Below are 12316 nucleotides of genomic sequence, written 5' to 3'. Positions count from 1 at the left end.
GCTGGAAATATAAGAAGGCAGGAAGGATTTGGTTTCAGAACTGGGGCTCTTTCAGACAGCGATAAATGTGCCTGGCTATCTGAAAATCCCCAAGAAACACTGGCTTTATACAAGCCTTCCAGCCCTGACCTTATGACTCTCAATAGAGGAGAAACGTCGTCGTAACCTGCAGTCATCGGTGGACCTTGCAATTGAAATACACACACACTTGCGAGGTGGAGACGCTGTTTAAGTGTGCACGGGGGCGAAAGCTAGGCTTTTGTGGCAGGGCAAAAAGCTAGGCTCTAAGCAGGTGAATTCTTGAAGATACGGAACAACCAGGGAAGCAAGGAGTCCAGTTCACAAAGTTTGGCAGAGTTCAGGTGCAGTAGCCAGGTTTTGGAATTCTGGAGACTGAGATTTGGCCCAAAGACTGGCCATTCCCTTCAGCCCTCAGATTCAGAGGACTGATGTTGTTTGTTTTCTGCCTGGTTTTATGGAGTGGCGCTGGCCACACACTGAGGGATGTTATTAAGGAATCCATCCCTGAGCTTTTTCTTCTTCGGGCTGAATAAACCTTATTTCATTCTTCTCACAGGTCATACTTTCCATCTCTTTAATTATTTGTTACCCTTCTCTGAACTTTCTCCAATTTTCCTCTTAAAATACTGAGACCAAACCTTCAGAACACAGTAACAACCGGCTTAGTTCTGGGCATAGGAAATGGTTTTCTAAAACGTCACCCCCCAGGCAACAGTTCTTTGCAGGTTTTTCCACCTGTTTTTAACGCGACCATTAAACTGATATGCGACTGTATCTATATAGAGGTGACTCATCCATATATCTTGAAAATTTGATCATAATGGGATATCTTTTTCAATCATTTTGTTTTAAGTTTATTTATTTATTTTGAGACAGAGGCAGTATGAGTGGGGGAGGGATAGAGAGAGACGGAGAAAGAATCCCAGGCAGGCTCCCTGCTGCCAGCACAGAGCCCAAGGAGGGGCTCGGACCACGAACCCTGAGATCACGACCAGGGCAGAAACCAAGAGTCCACTGCTTAACCCTCTGAGCCACCCAGGCGCCCCAATCATTTTGTTTTAACTTCAAAGGCTCAGAGTTGGGAGAAGGTGTTGGCTCCAATCTTTTTTTTTTTTTTTTTTCATTTTAGGAAAAGAGCGGTAAAAGATTACAGAATACTGCCGTATTACCAGTCTGATTCTTTTTCTCCCATAGGATAGCTCACTCATATCATGAAATATATGGAGCACAACTGTCACGCCCGTGCTTTCGCCCCTGCTCATCCCAACAGCTTGAACACCGGGCTAGCTAAAATGTGACGAGACGGAGTACACAGAAAGTGAATTTGCTTAGACGTGAGCCAAAACGGGAAGCAGGGGAGGACGCGCCAGGGACCTGAGAGATGGCTCGGACGACTCTGGGAGTAATTTTCCATGTGCACTGAAGGAAGATCTTGTAAGGCACAGCCTCAGGTTACACACGCTGGACTGCCATTCCGCAGGATTTACAAGCCATTACTGGAGAGCTCTCCTGGCCCAGGCGGGAGGAGGAAGAAATGTTCGCCGGCCCATAAAAAAAACCTTTAGGTTACAGAGTAAAAGAAAAACAGGGCCCTCCTTCCGCAGAGGGAAGAAGCTCGCCCCCCTGGGCGTAGGGGTGGAGGGTGGGGGCGCTCCGTTTCCAGGACTTAGAGTCTGGCGAGGTTGCCGAGGGTTCGCAGCCGCTTCTGATTAGAGGGTGTCTGACACCCACTTGGGAGAACTCGGGCAAATTCGCACCCTCGGAGGCTCCCGGGAAGCTTCTGGTGCTGAGGCAGCAGAGAAGAGAGCGCCGCCCGCGCGCCGGCCTCCCCGCGGCTCCTCCCCACTCTCCCAGGCCCCCACTCCCAAACTTAAGCACACGCTCCCTGTTCCAGCCAGAGCCCTGCGTGAGTCTCTACACGTAGCCGCAGACAGCTCCTTAAATAGGTCGGAGTTGAGCAAACAATCCCAGACGTGGGGCCCGGGAAGGCGAGCGGAGGCGACCGCACCGGCGCGGCGGGTCAGCCGGCGGCCAATAGCCGGGGTGCGGCCCGCCCTGTCGCCTCCCCCTCGGGGAGCCTATAAGTTGCCCGCGACGCCGGGGGGCGCCCGCTCCTCCGCGCCGGCCTGGTCTCGGCCGCCCTCCCGCCGCTCCGCCGCGCGCACTTGGCCCGCCGCCTCCCGCCCGCAATCATCGGCCCCGGGCGGACCGGGGTCCCCGCGCTCTCGCGAGAAGTGCGCCGCTGCAGGGCAGTGGGGGCGCCGGAGCCGGCGCCGGCCCTCGAGAGGCCGAAGATGGGGTGCTGCGCCGGGAAGCCGCAGCTGCTGCTGCTGCTGCTGCTGGCGCTCGTCTTGCAGCTCTGGAACCCCTGCGTGGGTGCAGACCCGGAGAGGCCTTCCAGCATCCCCACAGGTGAGCCCTCCCGCGGTTTGCCCGTGTCCCGGGAGGCTCGGCCGGCGGGGGTGGGGGTGGGGGCAGTTCATTCATCCACTGGCCCTTCGTGCGGGGCTGGCCAGGTGAGTAGGTGGGGGGGGGGCGTCCCTCCCCAGGACTGCAGAGGTGAGTAGGTGGGAGCCTGCCCTTCGCCAGGACCACCGAGGTGAGTGATCGTCCCTCCGCCTCGGGAGGGCTGAGGTCTTCCCCAGAAGTGCGCTAGGGCGGCGCTGGTCCCCGGGGAAGCACCCGCCCTCGCGGGTTCTCGGAGTTCTCCGTAACGTGGGAGCGCACGAAGTTTTCCTTCAGCACCAGTTGGGGTTTCCTTTTCGTCTTGCAGGTCACGGGGCACCAACACCTTTCGGGCAACTCTCCTTTCTCCTCCTGTCCTGGAATGGGCATGGTTTATTCGTGTTTGAAGAGGCAGTACTCCCTCTGTGACCTAAACACGGGGCTCAGTGTACTTTCTGATTGATGGTGACACATTCCTTCCAGCGCCCCAGGAAGCAGCGGGTAACACCTACCTCTTGCCAAAAACAACGCTCAAAACCTTGGCTGTTTTCTCTAAGGCGGACTGGCTACCCAATACCTCCAGGCGGCAGCTTTCCTCCTTGGGGATTTGGAGGGGAAGCTGTGGACACACATCTCCCCTTAGCCACCCTTTTCCTAAGCCTGGTGCCATTTCTTGTTTTCAGAAGCTGGAACTGCGGCGAAGAGTGCAGTCAAGTTCGTGTAAAACAAAACTTTTTACATTTAGCAGCATTAAAGAGCCTCACCACATGTTTGTCCAAACACACTCTGGTGCCATTTGCTGCGCAGGAGATATCCTTGGAGTATTCCACTTTTGTGCTCTGGCTCTATGGTCAGCTCTCTGAAATTAGATCTTGCCTTTAAATGTCCTTGTGCTGTACTGTTTCTTTTTTTAAATTAGGATCATTTTTGTCTTTTTTTTTTGTAAGCAAATAAGGCGTTTTTCTGCTTGAACTTTAAGCGGAAGGACAGAAATTTCTATTTCAGGTTTACAGTCAGAAAATGACATTTGATGTAGAACCCAGGTAGTCCATGTAAGCCATAGTTTTGTCTTTATCTTTACGTGTTTCAGAAGGCTTCAGTGGGCTGCATTGCCTATCTTTCTACATTCCTGCCAAACAGTACTTGCTTTGTGAGCTTGAGAAACTTCAGCATTTAGATGGATTTTTGTCAGTTACATGATGCTTTTCTTTCTCCTAGATGAATGTGTTTGGTTCACAATGCATTTCTGAAACCTGTGTGGTTCTTTTAAATTTGAACTAAGTTTTTTTCATAACTTTAACATTTCCTTCTAGTAAAACACCTAGAAAATAGACAAGTAAATGCCTCCAGCAAACTTGGAAATAGGGACATTAAAAAAAAATCCCTAGAAAAAGTGACTTTCTTTGTTGAAACACCCAAGGAAACCTTACCGGGAAATAAAATAACCTCGAAGGGCTTTTCTTCCTTTAGAGGGACCTCTTCAGGCTTTGTATATTTTAGTTCACTGCATTACGAACACCGTCTCCCCCCAGCCCCCCTTTTTAATAGAAGGTATCTCTGTACCTTCCTTTAGGCTTACAGTCAAAGTCATCTTGCTTTCCCACTCTGGCTTTTAAGTTTCATGGACCTGGACAGTAAAAATTTAACGGATTGTAGCATAAGAGGGAATTGTAGATACGAATGTTTTCCTCAGAAAGTGACCACATAAAACCCACTGCTGAAATCTGAGTTCTGGTCGATCTTGGTGGGTAGGCATGGGGAATTCAGTTAGCGCCTACATGCAGGAAGATATTAATTCGTAATACGTGGAGGCAGCAGAAGCCAGTCTGAACTTTTGTGTAGGTAAATGTGATTAGCTGATAAACATAGAGGGTACACTGCTTGATAATACGGCCAGAGTCATGGACTATGTTTCATTTTCTCCCTTAAAATACTACAACTGAGAATAGCTAAATTGGAAACTTCCTTATCTAAGCATCAAGTGAACTTTAGAACTCGAACTTGTCTAGCTTACTAGGAGGTCTTTAAGAAAAGTGCTGATCATTTCTCTCCAGCTGTATTTGTCACCATGTCCCAGGTAGCCATGAAGAAATGGATTATACCAGGCTTTCTTGGCCCAGTTGAAATTTTGAGCCAGATCATTATTTATTGAAAAGTGCCATCCTGCACATTGTTCTATGTTTAGTAACATCCTTGGCCCCCACCCACTAGATACCAAAAGCACCCTCCTCCAAGTGTGAGAATGGAAAATGTCTCAAAATGTAAAAGGACCAAATGTCTCCTGAGGGGAAAAATTGCCCGAGGTTAAAAACACCTGGATTAGAAAAATCTATGCGTATGGGAGGCAGTGTGGCGTTATGGTGTTACTGGAATGATAATAGCAACTCCTTTTTGAAAGCAAATGTTTATAGCGATTTTCCGTTTTTCCACTGTAGTAAGGAATGTGCTATTTGAATCACATTAATCAAGTTTTGGAATCTCGTTTTTCCTAGCTCTGTTTGATGCTGTGTGTTGACCAGAGTTGAGAACATTGTTTTTAGTTATACCTACTGAGAGTTTGCTTGTGTACTGTGTTCGTTCCTTTTTGGTTACCACTTTGCTTTTAGCATGGAAAGAATCTAAGTAAGATTTTGGTTAATAACACTTATTTTCTCCTAGAATTATTTATAGGGATTTTACCATAAAAGTTTATCTCTGTGGGAGCTTTTGAGGCAAAACTCTCCTAATGAGTTTCCACAAATCAGATTAAAACCCTCATTTATCTTTCCTATAGTTTTCTGCCTTCCAGATGAGAGAAGGAGACGTGTGGATGTATTTCCGCCAAGCATTTACAACCAGGTCTCCAGGCCAGGATCAAACTTTTTGTGTGTTTTCTGAGGTACCTTGACTATTCCCTGATCTAAATTGGGCAGAAACCAAGTTTTGGGCAAAAATGAAGGAAATGGTTTCAGATGTTTCTGTCAAGACCAGTATTTTTCAACCATGTTCATTTATAAACTCTTTAATTTACTCTGGCGCATTCAGGGAGGAAAGCAAAGGTTTGTCCGATCTGCTGATGCAAACTGGCAATTTGGGGGGTGGAGAAGGGAAGACCAAGGTCCTGGAGAAACCTCTGGAAGGGGGGGTGGGGAGAGAGAGAGAGAGAGAGAGAGAGAGAGAGAGAGAGAGAAAGAAACCTCTGGAAGGGAGAGACAGAGAGAGAGAGACAGAGAGAGACAGAGAGAGGCTTGTCCTTCTGCACATTTTCTGTGTCCTGGGCTCCAGCCGCATGGAACAACTCATCATGCGTAAAAAGACTGTGCCTTTTATTTCATAATATAAAAAGGGACATAGAAAACACCTCTGGAGAATGTGAGGATAGTAAATGAAAGTTAAATTAAAATACCCCTTTCTTCCCATCACACCAACTTAGACATTTTAAGAATAAACTCTGATCATAACAACTCTTTTGAGGATCGGAACCTGCAAACTACTGGTTGAAGTGCATCATCCTTGGAGGACAGTTGAGTAATGTCTAGTGGAATTGATAATTCACATACCCGGCAGGTCTGCATGTACAATACTCTCAAATTTCTGTGTCTGTCTGTTCTCTTTGAAATTCTATTCATTGGTAAGTCTAGCTCCTTGGAGATCCTTTCCCTTACTGTCTTTTGTTGGGCTCACTTTCTCACTTTTTAATGCAGTTGGTTTATATAAATAATACCTACTTTTATGATTGCTTTTTTTTTAGTGTTTATTTTTGAGACAGAGAGAAACAGAGCATAAGTGGGGAAGGGCAGAGAGAGAAGGAGACAGAGAATCTGAAGCAGGCTCCAGGCTCTGAGCTGTCAGCACAGAGCCCAACATGGGAGTCAAACCCACGAACTGTGAGATCATGACCTGAGCCGAAGTCGGACGCTTAACTGACTGAGCCACCCAGGCGCCCCTGTATGATTGATTTTTATGTTTAACAAACTGTAAATTCTTTGAAGTGAGGGACTAAGTTATTCATTTTTGTGCTCGTCACAGTATCTCCTCTGTTCTGTCACCAAGGTTCTCGATGTATATTTGTTGAGTTTCTGGCCCACTTGTAGAATTTTGAAAAGTAATATGCAGTCAGTGAGATTGCTAGCTGCTCATTTCCCTAGGATTTTGACTGAATTCACCAACCTCCCTTTCTCTACCTGGGGACCTATATACTAACATGATGTAGCAATTTATCAATGAAATATCTGACAAGGCCTTGTTTCTGAAATGTGGTTGGCAACTCGTCTCCATGGGCTATATCTTTCTGCTCTACTTACCTTACTTAGTATAAAGTCACACCTTCAGGAATACTTTCAGGTGATTGGATATCATAATTTTTCAAAAAAAACTTATGGATGGTGAAGTGGAGACTTGAAAGGGTTATATAACCTGCAGAAGATCACATAGCTGGAAAGCTACACAGGAGGAACTCGTGTCCTTTCTCCAGGCCGTGCTCCGTGTCTTTCCTGACCTCCTTATTGTTCTGTTGGACTTTCAGGACCTGGGGGAAAGAAATAGAGACCAGGCGTCAGAGACCTAAAGAAAAAAAAGGAATGTTTTGCTAAAAGGGAAACACATATTTGTAGGTTTATGTAAATGGTGGGGGAAAGGAATTGGCATGGGCTGCGGGAAAACTGGGCCCTAGGCCAGGGTGGCAAACTTTGGTTCTTGGTCCAAATCTGGTGGCACCATAGCTACCTGTTTTTGTATGGCTGGTGAGTTAACAATCGTGTTTACCTTTTTAAATGATTGAAGAATATCAAGTGAAAAATAGGACATTGTGACATGTGAAAGTTATTTGAAATTCCGTAGTCAGGGTCCATAAAGTTTTATTGGCAGACAGCCACACTTATTTATTTATAAATGGTCTGGTGCCATAAGGCAGAGTTGAGTAGTTGCCACAGAGACTGTATGGCTTGCAAAGCATAGATTATTTACTATCTGGCCTTGTATAGAAAAACTTTGCGGATCCTTGTTTTAGGAGATGACATTCCCGTTTAAGCTGTGGCTCAAACAGATCTGCTCTCTTGGAATGAGCCAGATTCTGGACAGTAGCAGCTGATTCTGGGCGTTTGAAAGGCCTGTTTTTCATTTTAGACTTTCCAGTGATTTCTGTGGTGTCTTTAATATAGTTTTAGGGCTTCTCTGTTATTTCTTTTTAAACATGGCATTGATGCTAACTAGACATGTACTTTGTTATAAATAGTGTACTTATGATCAGAAAGGAATAAAACACTAATGGCTGATTGGAAAGGAGATGCATCTTCTTCAGAGCTAGTGGGTGTTCTAGTATTTTGGTCTAGAAACTTGGTTATGAATTTGTGGCTCAGTTCCTGGGAGGAAATGATTCGCACATTTATCAATGAGTACTTTCATTTTTCTTCAACAATTGCTATGAATTACACTGAACTGAGAAATTGGTGGCCTTTAAAGTGACAAATATTTTTCTTTGACACTTTACTAGCTTGCATTTGCAGTGGTGTGCTTGCCTCACTAAATTAAACTTAAAAACCATCGAGATTATATTAGCCAAGATATACTTATCCTGAGTAGTAGAATTATAGACTGTGTTGTAATTTGTTATCATTGTACTATTTACTACCTTAAGGCCTACAGTGTTACAGCCTGTGTTTGGAAATGATGTTACTGAGGATGGTCTAGCAGTACAGAATTTATTACTTTTCTATTAACTATGTCACAGGAATGCCCCTTCAAACACTATTGTTTATAATCAAAAAATAACTTTCAATATCTCCCACTCAGGATAACTTTATTTTAAAACACAATTCAAAGAGTGGACCTGTGTTATTTTTATACACAGAGGAATGGTTTCCATTACATGTTTTCTTTTGCACGTTAGAGGAGGGAAATTGACTTCTGTTAATGATTTTACTTAATTTTAAGTATAAATGTCTTTATTAAAAAACCTAATTCAGGGGCGCCTGGGTGGTGCAGTCGGTTAAGCATCCGATTTCAGCCAGGTCACGATCTCGCAGTCCGTGAGTTCGAGCCCCACGTCAGGCTCTGGGCTGATGGCTCAGAGCCTGGAGCCTGTTTCCGATTCTGTGTCTCCCTCTCTCTCTGCCCCTCCCCCGTTCATGCTCTGTCTCTCTCTGTCCCAAAAATAAATAAACATTGAAAAAAAAAAAAACCTAATTCAGGCTAGTGTATTTATTTGCTTGGTTACTGAATTGACTCAAGTATTTTTCAGAGCTTAAATTGTATTAGTAGCATACTGTAGCAGTTTTGGGAAAATAGCAATCTTTTTTTATTCCTATTGAAATTTGTTTATATCTTCTCTCTTAAATTTATATCTTAAAAGAGATGTGACTGAGGAAGAAGCTTAATTTGTTAGTGTGGAAATATACTTCATTTACTATTTCTATTCTATAAGGAATTTGTTTTAAACTGTAGTTTGTATAGGTTTAGAATTAAATTTTGTCTAACATGGGAAAAACTTTAAACCAAGAATGAGTAGTAGACAGTCTTTGCTTTCCTTTTTAAGATCAACAGTGATCTCTTTTCTTTTACTGTTCTTTTAAATTTTATTCTTCCTACAAGGGAGTATCAGTTTCTATGCAAGTTTCTGAATGATGGGAGCACTCCATTATTAAGATGGAATGGCAGGGTCTGCTGCATCTGAGTATCTTCTCCTTTTAGGCTGAAGGTTCATATTTTTGGAGAATGACTGTGTTTCTAATCAAAATCTTCACTAGAGGGGCGCCTGGGTGGCACAGTCGGTTAAGCGTCCGACTTCAGCCAGGTCACGATCTGGCGGTCTGGGAGTTCGAGCCCCGCGTCAGGCTCTGGGCTGATGGCTCAGAGCCTGGAGCCTGTTTCCGATTCTGTGTCTCCCTCTCTCTCTGTCCCTTCCCCGTTCATGCTCTGTCTCTCTCTGTCCCAAAAATAAATAAACGTTGAAAAAAAAATTAAAAAAAAAAATCTTCACTAGAAAGGTAAAAAAAAAACACCACATGTTAATTTTAATACAATTGAAAGAACATGCAAAATTATATTCTCTACATTTACTCTATAGTAAGTATACAAATATACTATGTAAAACTTCTTCTTTTTTTTTTTTCAACGTTTATTTATTTTTGGGACAGAGAGAGACAGAGCATGAACGGGGGAGGGGCAGAGAGAGAGGGAGACACAGAATCGGAAACAGGCTCCAGGCTCTGAGCCATCAGCCCAGAGCCTGACGTGGGGCTCGAACTCACGGACCGTGAGATCGTGACCTGGCTGAAGTCGGACGCTTAACCGACTGCGCCACCCAGGCGCCCCTATGTAAAACTTCTAATACAAGTAAGAGTTTTGGTGAACATGCAATTGAAATGAGACTAAATGGGGGGATGGTCAGGAAAAGTGTTTCTAACAAATATGGTTAAGTTAGTAAAATAGGTCAGAGTTAGAATTAAATCTCATTTGTTATATTGATCATTATGTTGATTTTAATAATTGCTTTCATTGTTTGTGGGTGCATAAGACATCCCAGTGTGTATTACATTTACCGGTCCTCTGTTCATTTTCTTTAGGATTACAGTCTCAAGCTTTTAGAAGGAATTCTCTTATTTATTTGTAGTTACTGCTAATGTGTTTTAATTTTTTTTTAACGTTTATTATTTTTGAGACAGAGACAGACAGAGCATGAACGGGGGAGGGTCACAGAGAGAGGGAGACACAGAATCTGAAACAGGCTCCAGGCTCTGAGCTGTCAGCACAGAGCCCGACGCGGGGCTCGAACTCACGGACCGTGAGATCATGACCTGAGCCGAAGTCGGACGCTTAACCGACTGAGCCACCCAGGCGCCCCTGCTAATGTTTTTTAAAGTTCCTTCCAAAGAGAAAGAGAGAGGGTTTTCCTCTGATTTAAATGCTAATGTGGTTCTGCTCCTCTGTGCTGTGGACATTACAAGGTAAACATTCTTATGGCATGAAGGAACTTTCAAGCACATGCAATTTATTTTTTATTAAAAAAATGTTTTTTAATGTTTATTTTTGAGAGGAGAGAGAGAGAGCCTGAGCCTGAGCAGGGGAGGGGGAGAGAGAGGGAGGCACAGAATCTAAAGCAGACTCCAGGCTCTGAGCTGTCAGCACAGAGCCCGACGTGGGGCTCAATCTCACAAACCATCAGATCATGACCTGAGCTGAAGTCAGACGCTTAACCGACTAAGCCACACAGGTGCCCCAAGCACATGCAATTTTTATCTGTCTCCCTACCATCCCCAGTCAGTCCCAGACACTCAAGTACACTAAGTTGATTATACATCATGCCACACAGCTTCACCCTCCTGCAGGCACAGCAGGAAGTGGAAGAGGTATGTGGAATCCTAGCAGTCTTAGGTTCTTCATTCTGGGCATTGTTCAGGAAAAACTCCAGAAGCTCTACTCCTTAATTCCCGTGGCCACAAAGTCTCAGGACAGAGCCACTGTCCTATTAGCAAGGCTCTGACATTGACTCGTCTGTTTCACTGGTTTGAAGCCTTATGGGGCTTAGGGTGCTGATTACTTACAGTTACTACATACACATTGGGCTAAGAAGGGAGCCAGTTACTTTTAGGTATTTTAATTCTCCAACAAGTTCTTTAAACATTTACTCCTTTTCTTCCTGGTTCTATCAGTATGATAAACACCAGCAGCCACTTCAACATCTCCAAAACAAAAAAATCAGCAAATACAGAATTTAAATCATTTCTTAAAAAAACACACACAGGAAAAAAACACCTGGCAAACAGTTTGCAGGCAGACTAAAATGACCTCCCTAATTCAATCACCTAGGGAAGTCTCACAGAGCTGTTATGCAGGAAGCAAACTGGTCCTTTGATGGGATTTTCCAGTCATGCCCAAGCCAGCAATGAGGCCCCTTGTCTTCAGAGGCGCCCCCCCCCCCCCCCCTTCTCCTGCTCTAGCCATGTTAGGTCTTTCCTGGCCTCCAGCTGGCACCACAACTGTGACCAGAGTGCTCTGCTTGTCCAGACCATCTAAAATTCTTGTCAGCCACATCTAGAGAAGGACAATTCTCCTTTTCTTCTTAGTTTAGTTTAAACAAGGTTGGAATTTTTTAAACAGTGACTTTACTAGGTAACCAAAGGCAAAACAAAACAAAACTCCCAACTGGAAAACCACCAAAGCAAAGCAATGAACGGACTTACAAAGTAGAGACTCAGAGTTCTTACTATACTCTGACTTAAGTATAGTTAGAGACCTGCATACCTGGCATTTTTTGGGCAGTTTCTAGGTTCTGGGTCCTTGCTCAGCTTTTCTTTCTCCATTCTTCAATCCCATTTCTACTTTTTCTCACCATGCTCTTTTATACATACAGCTCTTTCTTCTCCAGGGTTGGAGTCCATAAAGTCCACAGACTTTATATTTCCAAAAGTGTTGCTAGGTTGTGAAATAATAAGAAATATATATTTTGGTCTCTGCCCCTGGTTCCTGCTAATATTTGGTCTTTGATCCTGGTTCCTGACACAGAGCTTCTAAAACCCTTGTAATTTTTGAGTGATAGAAGTATCTGTCATAGAACTACTAAATCCCTTAGAATTCCCTAGGTGGTAAGAATGTCTTTTGTTCTAATGAGGTGACTCTTGATGGACTCTTAAATGGGAGCTCTTCATCAGAAAAATCAAGCCATGATTAGAAGCTTGAAGCTTTCAGCCCTGACCTTTGTCTTCTGAAGAGGGACAGGGTTTAGAAAATAAGTTACTAATTGGTTATACCTACATGGTGAAGCATCTATCACAATCCCTAAGGTATGGAGTTTGGAGAGCTTCTGGGTTGGTGATTACATCTATATGCGAGGAAGGTGGTGCAACCAAACTCTATGGGGACACATGGGATCCTT

General features: G+C 44.3%; 2 protein-coding genes across 3 annotated transcripts in view; one reads left to right on the top strand and one right to left on the bottom strand.

Annotated features, from left to right (window-relative positions):
• Positions 1–176, bottom strand: part of LOC125174429 (tumor necrosis factor receptor superfamily member 12A-like) — a 29197-nt gene extending 29021 nt beyond the window's left edge. The window contains exon 1 of the mRNA XM_047873991.1: positions 130–176. Within this exon, the coding sequence (XP_047729947.1) occupies positions 130–176 (47 nt within the window). The remainder of the gene's footprint in view (positions 1–129) is intronic.
• A 1925-nt stretch (positions 177–2101) lies between these two features.
• The window catches only part of PLOD2 (procollagen-lysine,2-oxoglutarate 5-dioxygenase 2), a 101733-nt gene continuing 91518 nt past the window's right edge, over positions 2102–12316 (top strand). Inside the window, exon 1 of one of the 2 annotated variants that reach the window (XM_047875969.1) lies at positions 2102–2433. In XM_047875969.1, coding sequence (XP_047731925.1) covers positions 2316–2433 — 118 coding nt within the window. In that variant the 5' untranslated portion in view covers positions 2102–2315. The remainder of the gene's footprint in view (positions 2434–12316) is intronic. The other variant, XM_047875968.1, reaches the window with a different exon arrangement.

The sequence above is a fragment of the Prionailurus viverrinus genome, chromosome C2, assembly GCF_022837055.1.
Source record: "Prionailurus viverrinus isolate Anna chromosome C2, UM_Priviv_1.0, whole genome shotgun sequence".
NCBI classification, from domain to species: Eukaryota; Metazoa; Chordata; class Mammalia; order Carnivora; family Felidae; genus Prionailurus; species Prionailurus viverrinus.
Note: the sequence above shows the minus strand (reverse complement) of the source record. Positions and strands in the feature narration are given on the sequence as shown.